Source organism: Haliotis rufescens, unplaced genomic scaffold (genome assembly GCF_023055435.1).
Source record: "Haliotis rufescens isolate VD_foot unplaced genomic scaffold, xgHalRufe1.0.p SCAF_12, whole genome shotgun sequence".
In the NCBI taxonomy this organism is placed as follows: Eukaryota; Metazoa; Mollusca; class Gastropoda; order Lepetellida; family Haliotidae; genus Haliotis; species Haliotis rufescens.
This window is the reverse complement of record NW_025963802.1, coordinates 436,766-453,940: the sequence shown is the minus strand read 5'-3', so window position 1 is coordinate 453,940 and position 17,175 is coordinate 436,766. Positions and strand designations below refer to the sequence as shown.

At 39.6% G+C, this 17,175-nt stretch overlaps 1 protein-coding gene across 1 annotated transcript; it reads right to left on the bottom strand.

The window, feature by feature from the left end:
- Window positions 1–1,472: 1,472 nt before the first annotated feature.
- Window positions 1,473–15,437, bottom strand: LOC124117270 (methyltransferase-like protein 27). Its single transcript, XM_046479075.2, has 6 exons — window positions 15,321–15,437; window positions 11,244–11,438; window positions 9,517–9,645; window positions 6,922–7,057; window positions 6,668–6,760; window positions 1,473–6,504 (listed from the first exon to the last, which is right to left on the bottom strand). The coding sequence occupies exons 2-6, from the start codon at window positions 11,391–11,393 to the stop codon at window positions 6,320–6,322; spliced, it is 693 nt and encodes a 230-aa protein (XP_046335031.1). The 5' UTR covers window positions 11,394–11,438; window positions 15,321–15,437; the 3' UTR covers window positions 1,473–6,319.
- Between the last annotated feature and the right edge of the window lie 1,738 nt (window positions 15,438–17,175).

Sequence of the window (17,175 nt, the reverse complement as noted above, 5' to 3'; positions counted from 1 at the left end):
TGTATGCAACAAATTGACGACTGAATCTCTCGGAGTAGAAGGAAATGTTAACATGTTAAACTAGAAGTTTGCTTTTGAAATGAGAGGTCCACTGGTAGGTGCCAGAGCACAAGGTTTGGTTTCACACGAATGTTTCGGTGGATTTCATTTCGACCGTTGGTATTAGTGACCCAGCCAACTGGTCAATTGATTGTTAATGTTATGATAAATTCAGGGATGTCTGTTTCGTCGCTCAGTTTGAAATATAGGTGATGTGACAGGCATTTCGATTGAGGCGAAAAGAATCGTGATTGTGCAACGCTATCCAACATGGAGGTTCGGTTCAGAGTTTCTACGTTTTAAAAACAAAAATAGGGTTATTGGAGTCTTTTCGGAATGATCTTTGGTGTTTGGACAAAGATCAGACACCCGATAGTTTTGGAATTGAATGTCTCATGTAGCTATCTAGATCTTCCGGATCTTTTGCTGTGTCTGTTATTTGCATAAAGAATTACATTTAGAACGGGGAAGTGGTGAAGTACGAAAATGTCAATATATTCGATGTACACTAGGCCCTATTTTCAGATGTCGTTTTTTGCCCTAAAGTAGTTGTTAATGGCATGACACGATAGCTACTCTCACCACGGAATCCAAAACTGTGACGTGTTTTTGTGTGTGATGTACTTTAAGTTTTAGAAACGTATTATGGACCTAATATCATCTTGATCTACACTGGGCCTACAGTGTAGAGTCACATAGCCTGTCGTTTTAAATAACACTATGAACAGTTTTACCAAGAGAATTAGAACGATGCAAATGTCAAAATATATAATTTGTAACTGGGTCATTCTACGTTACTACTTTGGTCCTTTATTGAGTGTTGACATTTAGGATACCGGAAAGCAGAAGTTACCGACGTTAATCGTTTTTGTTTACAAATTGAAGTATACATATCACGTGATTTTCATCACGTGGTGTAAGACAAATATATTTTTTTCACGGATATTATTTTCGGGCATATTCGATACATTTGTGTGATGAGATGGAGGTGTAGTATATATCATTATGATCATCACAGTGAAGCGTTGCGTTCATCAGGCATGTCCTGGTTACATTTACAGCTTTGTCGGCACCACAGCCATCCTCACGTTTTTTACAAAAGTGGCACACGTCAACGCCAGAGGATAATCAGTCTCGATTATCTGCTGAAACAGATTCCATTGTGCCCGTGAAGATCCGGGGTAGAATAGGTCTTCAGCAACCCATGCTTGTTGTAAATGGCGACTATGTTTGTCGTAAGAGGTGACTATCGGGATCGGGTGGTAAGGCTCGCTGACTTGGTTGATGCATGTAATCGTATCACTATAGCGTGGATCGATGCTCAATCACTGGATTCTTTACAGACGGCCGGAACATAGCTGGAATATTGCTGCGTGCGGCGTTAAAGAACAAACCAACAGATTCCATTGAGCGTAAAAGGCAACACAGCGATGTCAAGTCACCAAGCGATTTATTCAAGTACGTGTCACTGACTAAAGGGGTGTTAAAACTTACAGGGGAAGGAACTTAATCATTTCCTTGCTTTTGTGTTTATCATCTCCTAGGGTTTCCCAGAGGTGGGTGGGCGGTAGGAAAAAGGAACATTAGGTGAAAAGGGAGTTCCTTATTGCAAAATACCTATTCAAAGAGGTCAAACCTTTCAATGTCAAAATAAGGTAAACATGCAGTCTAAAGGCTTTGACGATGTAAACCAAATATTTGACAATATTCAAACATGTGTTTGATCGACAATTGAAAACACGTTGAACACAAATTCAAATTTAAAAAGCATTGTAGAAAAGGATCTAATAACAAAGTTCATTTTGATTTAAAAAAGTCACAAAAACATTCTCACTATTGACCTATTTCAAGTTATTAATGCTGGATAAAACACGGATTCGAATCAGTTCTAAATCACTTTATTAATAAAGCAAAATATATGTCCTCTAACATGCTGTCTCCAGCAAAATGGAACATGATACTATACTGCAAATTACGAACAAGGGATAAACATTTTAGATAGTTTATTAAATATTTTTCTATATAATAAATTCGAATGGCAGATTGACATGATTTCCCTAATTCACTTATGTTTAATTTTTACAACAAATAAATGTAAAATATCCTTCCATAAGTAAAACAGATTTTATATATTAAAAACATTCATACAATAAATTCCTACAATATTAAAAGAATATTAATATCAAACGGTATTTTTTTCGATTTTCACTGCTGAGTGTTAATAGGACAACAACAGATGCTACGCAAATAATTCCAGAACTATTTACTATTATAAACACTTATTAAACAGAGTTTTCTGCAACATATAAATATATATGAAACAGGATGTCTTGAATCGTCTTGTAAAAGTACGCACTGGTGCACTTTTTATTAGTGGTAACTGCCCGGTCAGTTTTGGCTACCTTAACGGTTTTACAGTAAACTACGGTTATAACGAATACGCTTATAACGAACTGACGGATATAACGAACTTACTTTTTGGTCCCGACTACTTGCTGTAGTCATGCTGTATAAGTACATATAACGAACTACGGTTATAACGAACTAAAATTAGTAGTCCCTTTGAGTTCGTTATAACCGTAGTTTACTGTATTTACATTTGTGTGAAGTATGAAAAGACAAAGTATATGTACAAAAACATTGAATCACAGTAAGTGCAACCAAATGTGGTTATTGCAAGCAACCCAGGCGTATTGGTTGATAATGGGAAGCTTGGACAGGCTATGGTGGCTCAAAGTCACTCTTACGCTCTTATTGCAGAGAGAATCACTGAATGTATTTGTCAGGAGGTTTTCAAATGTGATAGTAAGTTATGTCTACTTGAACGAGCAACGTTGCACCAACCCCGAACTTTACAAATGACAGAGAGGTCCGTCTGTGTGATTTCCATTCTCGCACGTTTTCATGCTTGTGCTTTCTCAAATATCAGCAGAGTTCCCCGAAATGTATGTGAACTATAGTGGAAGAGAATTCTATGTCGTTGCACAGAACTAAAAGTAGCCAAGAGTCGCTTCCATTCAAAGTTTCAACAGTGCACTTACAGTTACAAATACAGTTTGCGTATAGGCCGTGGTTTTCAAAACACGTTTAATTTCATACTTCTTGAAAGTAGCGGCATACAAATACAGATGGACTGAGGACAATTCTTTTGACAGTTGCATGCGGCGGGAGATGAGTAACAAAGAAAACCGTAAGGATGCCCTTATAACAGCGAGTTTTCAAGTATCATCGTCGATAATATTTTATGGTTGTATTTCGATGCCGCAATCTGTAAGATTCCACCTATGTCACTGCACCCAGGGAAAGGTCTGGAACAGGAATCATCAACAATCAACATCGCCAGGTACGATGACGCGCAGCGCCGCCTGAACCTAATTTAGCATTTGACAAGCATGATGTATTATCAGCCACCACGTGGATAAATGCCGTAGCCAAGGTTAGCTAAGCTAATATACTTTTCGATATCGGCGTTTCTGTTTTCACATTTCATTCATTACGAGACAGTTCAGATAAATCGCATAAGCAGCATCTCACCTACATAGCGCTTAACACGTTTCACCTGACCGTTCATTTCATTACATGCCAACATCATACTGTGATTGGTTACTATCAGAACAAGTTTTCTTTTATTTCGCTCATGTTCTTTTTGTAATATCCTTCCAAAGTCTGCCTCTACTTAGGACAGGTAATGGCATATATTCATGTGTCTGTGGAGGTGGAGCCTTGCAGATACAGTGCTGTTCAAAATACATATACGTAGATATCGTAATAAATCCATATATATTATAAATACCTGAACCAACACACACGTTTTGATGGCGAATTGAACTTTTTCATATTGCGTTTAAACAAGCTTAAATGATCTACAACTAAAACATCAAGTTTTATTGTTGCAGGGCCGATGGGACACATATTTGAAGCAAAGTCACCGTTTTGAAAGTGACACAGACACCTGTTTATTACTAGGTCACCTGGCTGAGACGTGGGACGGATGTCAGTAGTCATATGAACAAAGTTACTGAACTTTAATTTTTAAGGGTCAATTTCTATGCTTGCGATTTATGAATACCATTGTTATGGAATTTTCCGCAAATTCTGCATCAGCAGACATTTTTGTACAAAGTCAAACACATTGGAAATATCTTCATCGCCGTCCCAGTCATTATCGCTAACCATATTGAAGGCGATTAATAAAGAGTGAGGGGCGGTCGGGTAGCCTAGTTGTTAAAGCGTTCGCTCGTCACGCCGAAGACCCGGGTTCTATTCCCGACATGGGTACAATGTGTGAAGCCCATTTCTGGTGTCCCCCGTCGTGATACTGCTGGAATATTGCTAAAAGCGGCGTAAAACCAAACTCACTCACTATAAAGAGTGACACATCCAACGAAAATTGTAGGCAGACACGTGTTGCGTGATGTTCCTACTACAACAAAAATATCAAACCAAAGCAAATGTGACAATAAAGCACGTCAATATCTCATGCTGTCAGTTATATAATCATCACGAGAGAGCGTAAATTTTCTTTGTAATCGTTTTTCAGCGATCCATTAATATAATTTTCACCACTATTTCGCCCAGTGGAATCTGTTTCGTCAGTTAATCGACTGATTATTCTTTGGTGTTGACGTTTTATGATATCTGGTGTTCGCGAAAAGAGGAGCACATCCTGCCCGGGCGGTGACAACCATCACAAACAAATACAAGTCAAGTCAACTGCTAACCTGAACATGTCTACCATAAAACTTGTCAAAGCTTTACTGAGACCCTGAATGTTGTAACCTTGATCACCAAACTTTTAAGCTGTAGCTGTATCTTTGAAATCTTCGTGGAGCATGTTCGATTGTATCTCAAAAGTTGTGACATGCGGACACCAAGGGCCGGAAATACTGAAATATTGCTCGACATAAAGGGAACGTTGACTATTGGAAAGTCATCCCTCTTGTCATACAGTCTTGTGGGGATTTTGTGGTCACTCTGAATTTGTATGCATGAATCTAAATTGGAATAGATGAGGCGGTATCACTGGTCTCTTGTTTCTAGCTCAGGTTGGTAAATCAATGGAAGGGAATCGGTTATATGCCTTTGTGGAACGATATCAGATCATAGATGTACCAGAAGCCTAATTTGAGTTTCTTGGCCACATTGCATTGTTTGGACTTCTTGGACTTCATATGCACATAGAAACAGATCAGTTTGAAGGGGAGCACAGTTGATGCTAATGAGGATGCCCCCTTCTTGCCTAAATGTCTTAACCCCAAATTTTAGTTATCAAGTTTGTTAAGCGGTTTCGCCTATACACACCTTACATTTGCTACTATCGCTTCACCATGTAAATATCATAGGAAACGGGTAGATACGATTCACAATGTTTTTCGTTCCAATGGTGTTTTGGACTTAGCCTTAAGAATAAATAAAATGTTCTTAAGAAATCTCTGTTAAAAGGAGCACTTTCGATTTTTATGCTGTCAATTACGAAATGATACCATACTACTCGCAGATGTGATGTCGATCAGACCCCGTACATGACTGATATGACCAAAAAGGGAACATATGTCTATTTTGAATTTTTATGTTGATCCAGTTTATAAACGTTTGTCATGAATATTTACATACGAATGTGTAACTTAACACGTTGTTTTGTAAATTTGGAAATATGCCGATGTATGTGTTAGTAAAGCTTACAAGATGCAATAATTATTGAAGGTAACTTGTACAAATGTAAGTTCTTCTGGTTGTGACGAAAGTGATTTTCAAGCTCTCTCTTAACTGTAGAGCTCTGATATTCTTGGAGTTTTCATTAGACACGTGGGGATTGGGACAGACTATCGAATTCAATCATTTCAACCAAACATCACCACAGCCAACGTCGATTTTGTCCATTTGTACAATCATCCAAATAATTGCTAAACGAATTTTGATTATATTTTATTATGATAAAATATGATAACATATTTTGGACATTAAAAAGACTACCACCGATTAACTACAAAGTTAGAAATAATTAGCATAATATTCTCCCCTCTCAATTACGAATTCAGTTTCAAATAACATTTTGTTGTAACCATACAATTGAAGAATCTATATCGTCACTATGAATTTATCTTCGAGTTGTATCAAAAAACACTTATATATTTTTGTCTGAACAAGTAGAGGTATCACTGAAAATGTTTGTCCTCTTGACGTCATAATCGGTATCATTCTGATATATTTTCCTTGGAACAGATAGGTTACTACTGACTATGATGTCCCATATGGATGTAAGTGGATCGGTCTGCAGAGGTCAGTTAACTTTGTACATGAATACAATCCCCGGAAGGTCAATGAAATAGTTTGGAACGACGTCACGTGACACAAGTGTCCACTTTCCTGCTTTTTCTAATGAGTTCATCAGTGGCTCAAGACATTCTCTGTATTCCTCCACGTTCACCAAATATTCTTCTCTCATCACATTGCATATCACTCCGCCTGTAAAAGTAAATGCATGTTCTTCAGTGGCAAATGTGAGATGACTAGTATCCTTGACATAGTTTGATACTTGTATTTGATATTAGAATGCGTCAATGTTAGTCAATATATGTATGTTTTTCACATGGGTATATCTTTTTTAAGGCCATTTTGTGGTTGTTACCTGGTTTTGTGATCCGGAGAAGTTCCTTTAATCCAGAACAAGGAATATGTCCTTCCCCAAATCCACCACAAACAACTGCACAGTCGTACGTATCTGTCGGCATGAAAATAAAATACAGTTAGCAAATCAATTCAGCAAAGTCAATTTAGAACATTCCGCAAAATAGTATAATAATGGTTACTTAAATTCAGATGAACAAGATGATAATTTCAATAGTTGATATAGTATAGTTACATATATACGCGTCTACCTACCAGCTGCTATAGGTAAATGTTCTTCTGTCAACATGTTTTCGTAGAGCGTTTCGTACAGGCTCTTCTCTTTAGCCCTGACAAGCATACTGGTCGATGGTTCCAGGGCGTCGATGTGCCTAAAGCCGTGGGCCGTCAACTGAAACACGATAACACCCGACCTGGTACCCATTGCTTCAGTGTATATCAAAGTGGACATTCACAATATCAGTGTAAGTTGTTGACGATCTGCGCTGCCTTCTTTACTATGTTTTCAAAAGTTATGTCATCTGCAGCTCCAAATAACTTTTGCCTCACCCCTGGATTCAGCGCTCTCCTGTAGCGTTCTGTTCTTCACGCTGCTATAGCAACTGTATCAGTGACGTCAGGAAATGTCTTTGACACAAGATCCGGTATGGCATATGCCATTTGCATGGCCGAAACTCCCCAGAAGGAGAAGATGTATCGGCAACTACTGTAGGAATTGATTTGAGTAGACTTGTAGTAGAAGGTAGAGTTGCTGGGGAGAAGTGTTTGTGGTTAGCTGCTACTGGTGACTGACCAGTGGAATAAAGTATTTTCACGTTGGCTAGAGATGGAGTATCACAGTGGGATGGGTGTGAAGGGGGTGAAACTGAGATTCTTTTGAGTCAACCCGAACATGTATTACGTAGTGTAAAAGTTTGTACAAAACTTGACGTAAAGACAATTACTTCATGTAATCTGCATATAACAAAAGAATTTACTACTGGTGACTTCAGAAGCAACAAAAGTGATATTGCACCAGCACAGATAAATAGTGAAAATATGGAAATTATCATTAAATACAAGTGTTTTGGCACAATCATGGACAATCCGCTTAAGTGGACTGGTAACACAGATTTTTCACCAAATATTATATTTCATGCGTAAATTGAGATAATTTAACATTATTCTACCTTTTTTGTTGAAAGTATTTTAACCTTTTCACTATCGTGGTATAAATCTCTGTATGGCAAACCCAAAAATTGATTTAATGGCGAGAAAAAATTCGTTTGATCGTTTTCGGCATTTGCATTCTCAATCTTTAACAAAAACGTTTATCTTACCCAACCCACATTTTAAATTCGGAGTACATGTATGTTCCTTACTTTCTGGGCGGCGATATCTAATGCCACATTTTAGAACACATTTGGTTTTTACATTTAACTACTTTGGATGTGCAATCGAGCATGCTCTTTGTAACAAGATTTCAAAGATTGTCATAAGACTCTGGATCAGAAGTTGTTTCATCAAGGCCTCAGTAAATCTTTTAAAGGTTGTATGGTAAACATGTGGAGGACATTTCCAAACTTGACAAAAATGACATCCGATGCAATGGTTGGGCAGGATACGCTCACCGTTTCGCGAACACCTGTTTGTCATCATTAGTTGATAGTGATTCTTAAACACATGCTCATGATTCAGTCAAACTCGTACAACTGACTTCCTATGAATATGTAAAGGGATGTGTCTGTGTAACCCACTTGTACCAGATCTACTAGTGTCTACTTTTTGCAAGGATATAACTATTTACAATAATGGTAACAGGATGGGATTCGCATTAATTATTGTAACACACGTGTATTTATTTAAGAATAGGTGTATTTACAAACGTTGCATTTTATGATTATTGATGTATCTACAATAACAGCGCACAAGTTAGTATGTTTAATTAAATATATTTATCAAAGCATCTAGTTAATGTTCGATGGCACGCGACCCTCATTCGTATATGTATGCATGCGTGAGTGCATGTATGCAATGTGCTGACTGATCATGAGATTCTCCAGCTTGAAGTCGGCCTGTGGCGATATTGCGTGTTGCAGAGTCAAGTCGTGGCATAGTTAAGTTCGTTCCAATTTGAAAAGCCACACAACAAATTTGTAGACATATGTTTTCTTTTTATAGCCAAATGGAGCCTGTACGTTTGCACTTGTGAAACATTCACTTGTAAACAGACTGCCTCCGTGGTCTAGTGGATACAGTACCTGCCCGGAGAGCGAAAGGTCAAGGGTTCATACCAAAAGATGTTAATAGATGGTTCTTGTTATTACCCTGCCTGGCGCTCGGCATTAAGGAGCTGAAACAAGGGCTGGTCTGCTCGGAGTCAGTATACTGAGTCAGAGTCGAGTATTCATGTTAAATTGCGGGATGGTTTCTCAGTTGGCTAGCACCATTAAATCGACATTAGTCTGGACAAGTACAAGCAGTCACACACACACACGCACGCACGCACACACACACACACACACACACACACACACACACACACACACACACGTGCACACACGTCGCTATTTAAATCCAAGAATCTTGTGCGCGACGTTAAACCCCATTTCACCTCACCTCACTTGTTAAAAGGTTCTCTTCTCATTATCAAACTCGCATTCAGGCACGGTTTATTTGGTGTGTGTGTGTGTGTGTGTGTGTGTGTGTGTGTGTGTGTGTGTAAAACTACAAAAACTCACGTGCTGGCGACGCACGACTATTGAAAATAAAAAGGACATATAGTAAAACAGGAAATTTGGAAATTGCCATAATACATCAAGTCAAAATACATCGGTGCCTGACCAGTACCAACGCCATGTCAATACTTACATTCTCAGCCACAAATCCCGTCCCTGCAGCGATGTCAATGATCTTCTTCTGCTCCCTGTCCCGGGGGTAGTATCGGGCCACAGCATCAGCAGCTATCCGGGGACCGTTGTACCGCCCTGGGCGGAGAGACTTCACGTCAATGAGAAACAAGTCAGTGAGTAGGTGTGTAGTTGTATTTATGAGAGTGAATCTGTGGGAATTGGTGAGTGATTTACCAACTTGAGTGTAAAATAAAAAAGATCATATTAGATTTATGCATAACGATTCAGTGGCATCCAATAGTCAACTTTCCCTTTATGTTCAGCAATGTCCCAGCAGTTCCAGCCTAGATACATTTCACATTTCTCTGAACATGTAATGTCTACGAGGGTTGCAAAAGAGCACCATACGATTCTTGCTCAAGAATATTTTTTTTAGAAATGTTTCAACATTCAAGGCCTCAGAGGGGGGCACGGGTGGCCCAGTCGTCTAAGGCGCCGCGATTCGCTGTGCAGAGTTGCGTCCCTTGGGCACGCCAGAAACCTATGATTGTGGGTTCGAATCCCGGTTCGCCCCGATTATGCTTCTAGGTTTGTCAGCACCATACCTGTGCTCGTGGGTTTCACCGAAGTGGTAAACGTCTGAGATCTGCATCACTTCGGGCTTTCCTCCCACATTAAGCTGACACGCCGTGATAAAACTGGAATACTGTTAAAAGCGGCGTTAAACCCAACTAACTCACTCATTCAAGGCCTCAGAAAGACTCTTAGGAAGACTTTTAGTAGGCATGTGGAAGTCATTCCGAAATTCGACGCATATATGACCACGGTGTAGGCCGATTCGTCCTCGTGATGGTCCTTGTTTTTTCAGCACCAAATCCATGACAATGCGATACACTAGTAATAAACTAAACGCCCTTTCAATAATAAAAACATTCCTCAAATTTTCGTAAATGTTAATGGTTATCAATGGTTGGTCTACAATAACAATATTTTTCATATATGTTATAACAATACATCACTGTTATCCTTCCGGCATGAGTATTGATCAAGGACCATATGTTTTCATGGCTCAGAACACAAACACGGTGGTCCATTCCCATGCAGTCAGAGCAAAAAGGACGTACGATATTCAACCTTTTTTGTTACTTTGACATTGGTTTTACTCATCCAGCCGAAACATAACCGGGTCTGCGGTATTGTGGATAGACAATCTTCCCAGAGAGCGGAAGGTCGGTGGTTCGATCGCTTGGCCGCGTCATCCCAACAAAGGGAAGATATGGTAATTGTTATTACTCTGCCTGGCGCTCGACAGTAAGTGGATAAAACAATGTGGATCTTCGTGGGGCTCGTACATGCTAGCAAGGATAATAGTAGAGCCATGAACAAGGCCATGTGTGCTGCTCCTATTCTATTAGTTCTTGTCTAGGATTATCTAATATGAACATCGTTCATTATGTGACATATCATCATACACAGTATGTACTGAGCTTTTAAGGTTTATACACTTATTTCTGTCGCGTGTCGCCGCAGCCAAGGTCGACTTTAACGCGTTCTCAAATAGTTGGATGCAGTTTGAAGCCCCAGTGCCGACACATGTCAAAATTTGAAAGCCTTCACTTCAGTGTAAAAGTGTAAATAATTGACAACCAACTTTCCATTCCCGAAACATAAAGGGTCGTTTAAATGATAGAGTTAGGTCACAGAGGTGTTATATAAATATAGGGAGTATCACATGTTATGCCTCACCTCTTCATACTGATGACAGTATTGAGAGTAATATTCAATGGCCTCATCCGTGGTGATTCCACTTCGAAATGCCCCGGCATTCTGTTGGTATGCGATGGCATCAGCAACCTTCCATTCCAGGCCTCTCGTGGAATCTCGGCAGTTTGACATACTGAAGAGCCTTTTGTGACGAGAGACACGAGCGTTGTGACTCACCTGTGACAGGTATTGGCATTTATTCATTTGTCTGTACAGGTGTGCCTTACACACAGAGTATTATTCAACATACAATCATTTATCTGTACATAGAGGTCACTGTGAATGTTTCATACAGTATATCATAAATAGTATAAGGAGGACAAACGTTTAAGCTCATACGTTTTAGTGTCTTAGAATGTTTCCGTTTATTCCGTGTGTACCTAACTGACAACCTATAAATCATTCGTGAACAATAATGGGTCGTTTAAACAATAAAGTGATTTCACACATGTGTTTAATAATATTTATAGCTAAAATTGATAGAATTATCATGAAACCGTCCGCATGTTTTCAGAAATGAGCGGGCATCTGTAACTTGATAATGCCCTCATATTGCATGACGACGGGCCAGTATCACGCCCGTTGGTAGGTGACGTCATATTGATGTTCAATAGTGATGTTATCTTGTTTGTTGTATGACGTTTCCATATTTGTAAAAGTGGGTCGGTGACTTCGTTGTGTGTTGATTGCAGTTAATGTTTCAAAACCGATATTGTTAATTTTTTTATTTGATAACAAATTCTATCCATTTTAGCTATAATAACGGTAAAGCTATTTTTCAGGGCCTTATCATTTGCAGAAGCCCTCCTTCTGCGAATGATAATGCCCTGAAAATAGCGTTACCCTTATAGTGTAGTACCACATGTTAACTCAAATTAAGTCAACGTCCTGGCGTATAAGCTACTATGCTTTGGTAACCAGGCATATTTGGCTGACCCAATGATCGACGCAACCATCGGTTGGCCTAACATGACACTATGAACAATCGCTCCCATTTGGGGAGTACCTGACAATCTGAACAACGTTAATTATAGAATGAGTTGACAGAGGAGTTGCCCATGTTTCTGTTTCGAAGGTATACATAATATTCATAGTAACATGCAGTGCTTTGCAATGATCTATTGCATCAAAACTTATGACAATATGCAAAGGAGTCATACAACGTACGTACATGTATTTACACCCGAAAAAGTCATATCTTCTTTCATTGTTATCTAAAAGAAACAAACACCTCCCCTTATCCCACTACCAGCGCGTTTATGTTTTACTTTAATGCCCTATATGTAACGACCAGAGGCTCAATCTTCTTACTACATGTAGCTTTACTCTACCTTATTTTAACGCATATCTTGTACAGGCAAACTTACCAGTATTTTGGTAAACCGAAACCATATCGTTTGCATTGCAAAATCTGCCCTGCTATGTTCAGTAAGCGACGATAGATTTAATATGGATAATATATATAGAGAGATAATATACACTCTTCAAAAATACACTCTTCCTTTATTGTAATAAAGTCGATATATATAACTTAATATCATAGATACAAATATGAAAATTTGGAGCTCTATAGTCATATAATGTCGTTGTACAAAAGCATTAAAAACTGTTCATTGTCATGTCAAATAAGGCCACAAGGTTGCGCTGAACTCAGTTTTACGTGTGACTGCCCCGGGTAGCAATCACGGCTCTGCATCTCCTCGTCATTGACTGGATAAGTGAACGATTTCTGTCCGGCGGAATTCTGCGCCATTCTGCTTGTAACGCGTTGGCCAGTTGTGGGAGTGTCTGCGGCGTGTTCTGACGTTGACGTACTCGTCGATCGAGTTCATCCCAGAGGTGTTCGATTTGGGTGAGATTTGCAGATCTCGACGGCCATGGCAAGACGTTGATGTTGGTATTATAAAGGTAGTGATTTTCTGTCAAATTTCCCTGAACCACAACCAAGACAGATATCGTGGTGTAGGATATTGTCCCCCACACCATGACACTACTGCCACCGAAATTGTCGAATTCACGTACACAATGTGGGACAAAACGCTCATTTTGACGATGATAAACACGTTGTCTTCCATCTCGCCGGTGAAGAAGAAATTGTGATTCATCGCTAAACCAGGCACCAACGCAAGCGTCGCTGTCTATGGATTGGTTGCAAAACAGGGACGATAACTGATCTTCTGGGTTGGATTCCAGCCTCGCAAAGATTGTTCCTGACAGTCTGGACCGATATCCTCCTCAAACCAGTGATGGGTCCTGCAGTCTGCGTAGCTGTAGTATTGTGATGACGTGGGTTGAACAGTCGAAAGTAACAATCCTGTCCAGGGGTTAGAACGGTTCTCGGACGGTGAAATGGTGCTGTGGTGGACGTTGAAGTGGCGTGCAACAGAAGACTGCGATTCCCCTCTTTGGATACATCCTATGGCAATGTTCCGATCGGCAGCGCTGAGTTTCGACATTTTCGAACTTAAAAAATGTTGACTTTTCATTGCCACTACCACGAGTTACGAATGTCATAACTTGCACGTGCATGTTGCTTTACTGTTTTCCTCCATGACATGCTTGAACAAGTGTGAAAACAATGCCGTTTAAGATGCAAATCGACAATGGCTGCGTTTTGACGCACCGTTTGTCGAACATCAGGCCACCAACATTTTCCAATAACATATATCCAATTTATATACCGGAATTTTTGTGTAGTCAGCACACTAAGGAAGTAAGAGACGACGAACGAGATCAGATGCACAGTCTCGCTTACTTTGTTGATGGAATTTTTGTAATTAACCTTACGTTTTCATGCTCTAGTCCCAATGTACCGAACGCATTGAAAATGTTTTCATGCTTGAGTTACCAATTACCGAACGCAAGGTAAAATCCGAAAGGAGAATTGAGCTCGGTGCTTGACATATCATGAACAATTCCCCCCTATGTTGCGCGACGATGGGCGGTAAACGGTTATGGGCCGGAACAGCGTAACCTAGCCATAATCAACTCTAAAATCTCTTCGCTTTCGTGAAGCTACAGTAAGACTGGTCACGCTACAGTAAACACGGGATATTGCTATACCGGGACTCTCAAATTACAAGAAAAACACAGAAATGCGTATACCGTAATTACAGTAGTAATTTATTAGATGCTGAAGTATAGTATAGTTGCACAAAAGTACTTTACATTTAACAAATTTAATAACTCTAATACTTTAATATTTCATAGATGTACATAATACATAAATACACTCTATAATAAATTTGCGGTTGCACTGGCATACACGTTGTGTTCAAGTCATTCACTCCAAGTGGATCAGGTCACCAACGTGATCTGTGTACTCAACGTCGCCGATGACGTTGTTGACGAGAGAGCCTGAAGACGGTTGTCAATCAGCCGGTATCTTCTCTTTCTGGGTGGTGCTGACCGGTGGGCTCCAATTCGTTGAATGGCGACTTCTACGTTGGATTGTTCTCTTTGAAATAGCGTAACAACTTCAAAAATGTTCGGATGGCTCTTCCTGGCAAGTTTGTTGAGTTTGTGATTCCACCCCTCGACGTTATTGTTAGTGCGATGCCCTTGGTTACCGAAATGGTTCCAGATCTCAGGTCCGAATTGGCGTCCTTCCACCCACGTTGTCGTGACGTAGTCCATGAAGGCTGCGACCTTGGGACCCGCAAGTGCTGACCGCCTCGCACGGTATCAACCACGGTCACTCGAACTTGTGCATTAGCCATTTTGGACATAGATAAATAAGTTGCAATCTTTATATATACCATCAAATACATACTGTATGTATTCTTAAGAAACGACTCTCCTCTAAACCCATCGGTATCATAACCCATATCAACTAAGAAACTAATTGTTTGTTCAATTAAGAAACTGATCATCTCTTCTCCTCTGTTTAAACATCCAACTGTATTATTTTTTTACGAAACGACTCTCTAGTAAATCCTCTCCTCTCCTCTCCTCTCCTCTCCTCTGTTTGTAACAGCACGGGTGCTAATCTAAACTACGGTACATATTTTACAAATTTGTAAACAGTACATCATCATTAAAAGAATCAGCTATACATACCAGCTGTGATCTATCCAGCAGTTCTATCTCTAGATGCAGCACCGCAATACTGCAGTCACTGTTATGCTGTTATACTGTTAACGCTCACATGACCAGACCGGGTGAGCCAACCCAGTATTGTATAGGAATAACGTCATGCCTGACTGAGTGTGCAATCCAACATCAAAGGAAAAACACACGTTTATTAAAATAAACTCGCAAATATATCATCTACACTTGATATGACTTCGTGTTCTGTAAATAGATAATTAGCTATTTTATTAACTGGAGTTCAGCTCACATAAATGGCTGTTTTCTGAGGTCTTCTTTGGCTAGTTTTATGCACTACATATCTTTATAATTTTCTTCTTTAGAAGTTTAAACCTGAGTGATGCGTTGATTCAAATCACACTCTTAAAAGCAGAATGTCGTTCAACTGCCTCCGCGGTCCAGTGGATAGAGCGTTTGCCTGGAGGGCGTCCCGTCGGCGCTCGCTATTGAGAGTATGAAACAAGGACAGGTCCGCTCAGAGTCAGCATACTGTGTCAGAGCGCGCACACACAATTCAAATACTAACAACTGTTGACAGATGCTTGATCCATACTTACAGCATGATTTCACAAAAGGGCATCCTAACATATTGCTCTTGCTTACAAGTATGACTCATCATTAATTATTGTGGGTTGATAGTTAATATCAGTTAGCTATCTTACACTCTAAGAAAATATCAAAGGCTTATTATTCACTGCTTCTTTTTTAGCGTATCCTTTTCCTTAATTGCTATGAATAAACATTTACTGTCTCTTTTTTGGCATGTTAAATCAATATGTGAAATGATGGACATCCTCACAGATAACATATATATAAAATTAGGGGATAGGACATTTCGAGAAGAAGTAGGCATTCACATGGGCACCAGTTGTGCTCCCTTCTTTTTTCTGTATGCATTTTAATCGAATTGGCAAAACAAAATGGCCAATTTGGCAGTTTGGCAAAGACGTTTAACTGGTATAGCGATGATTTGATATCATTCAATAACGGCTAAAAAGCCAATTCCCTTCCACTGATTTACCCATCTGAACTGGAAATAAAAGAAATCAATGAAACTGCCTCATCTGTTTCATATTTAGATCTATGCATAGTGATTCAGAGTGACAAAACATCCTCACATCCTCGCATGATTTCAACTTTGCAATACATGTAGTCCACTTTCCCTTCATGTCGAACAATATTCCACAGGTCCATCTACATTCGAGCATGCCCTTTCTACGAGGATTCCAAAGAGCGCCATAGGACTCTAAAGTTGTTTAATCAAGGTTACAATATTCACGGCGTCAGCAATGCTTTCAAAACGTTTCATGGTAGACATGAGGAAGACATTTCAAAATTTGTGTATATAAATTACAGTATGCGTATATATCATAAACTCAACGAGTTAATATTCGCAGACATCTTACACAGATCTTGCATATCCCACAATGATTCACCCATGCGATTCTTTCTGATTGATACGTGTTAAATTGGACCAGAGCCAAAACGGACCATTGATTCCTATTGAAAAGAAAAACGTTAGTCAAAACGGATCTGTGAATATCAAATTGTTAACAAACACTATATTGTAACCCGCTTTTAACAGTATTCCAGTTATATCAGGGCGTGTCAGCTTAATGTGAGGGGAAAACCCGAAGTACTAGTAATGCAGGTCTCAGACGTTTACCACTTCGGTGAAACCCATGAGCACAGGTATGGTGCTGACAAACCTAGAAACATAATCGGGGCGAACGTGGATTCGAACCCACAACCATATGTTTCTGGCATGTCCAAGGGACGCAACTCTGCACAGCGAATTGACGCCTTAGACGACTGCCCCGAGGCA

Bases quoted from the DNA above. Each gene is read 5' to 3' on its own strand.
- LOC124117270 (XM_046479075.2), bottom strand. From the start codon at position 11,393: ATGTCAAACTGCCGAGATTCCACGAGAGGCCTGGAATGGAAGGTTGCT. The intron at 7,058-9,516 runs GTAAGTATTGAC...ATCGTGTTTCAG, and splicing joins CGGGATTTGTGGCTGAGAAT to TTGACGGCCCACGGCTTTAG. The intron at 6,505-6,667 runs GTAACAACCACA...TTACTTTTACAG, and splicing joins TCTCCGGATCACAAAACCAG to GCGGAGTGATATGCAATGTG.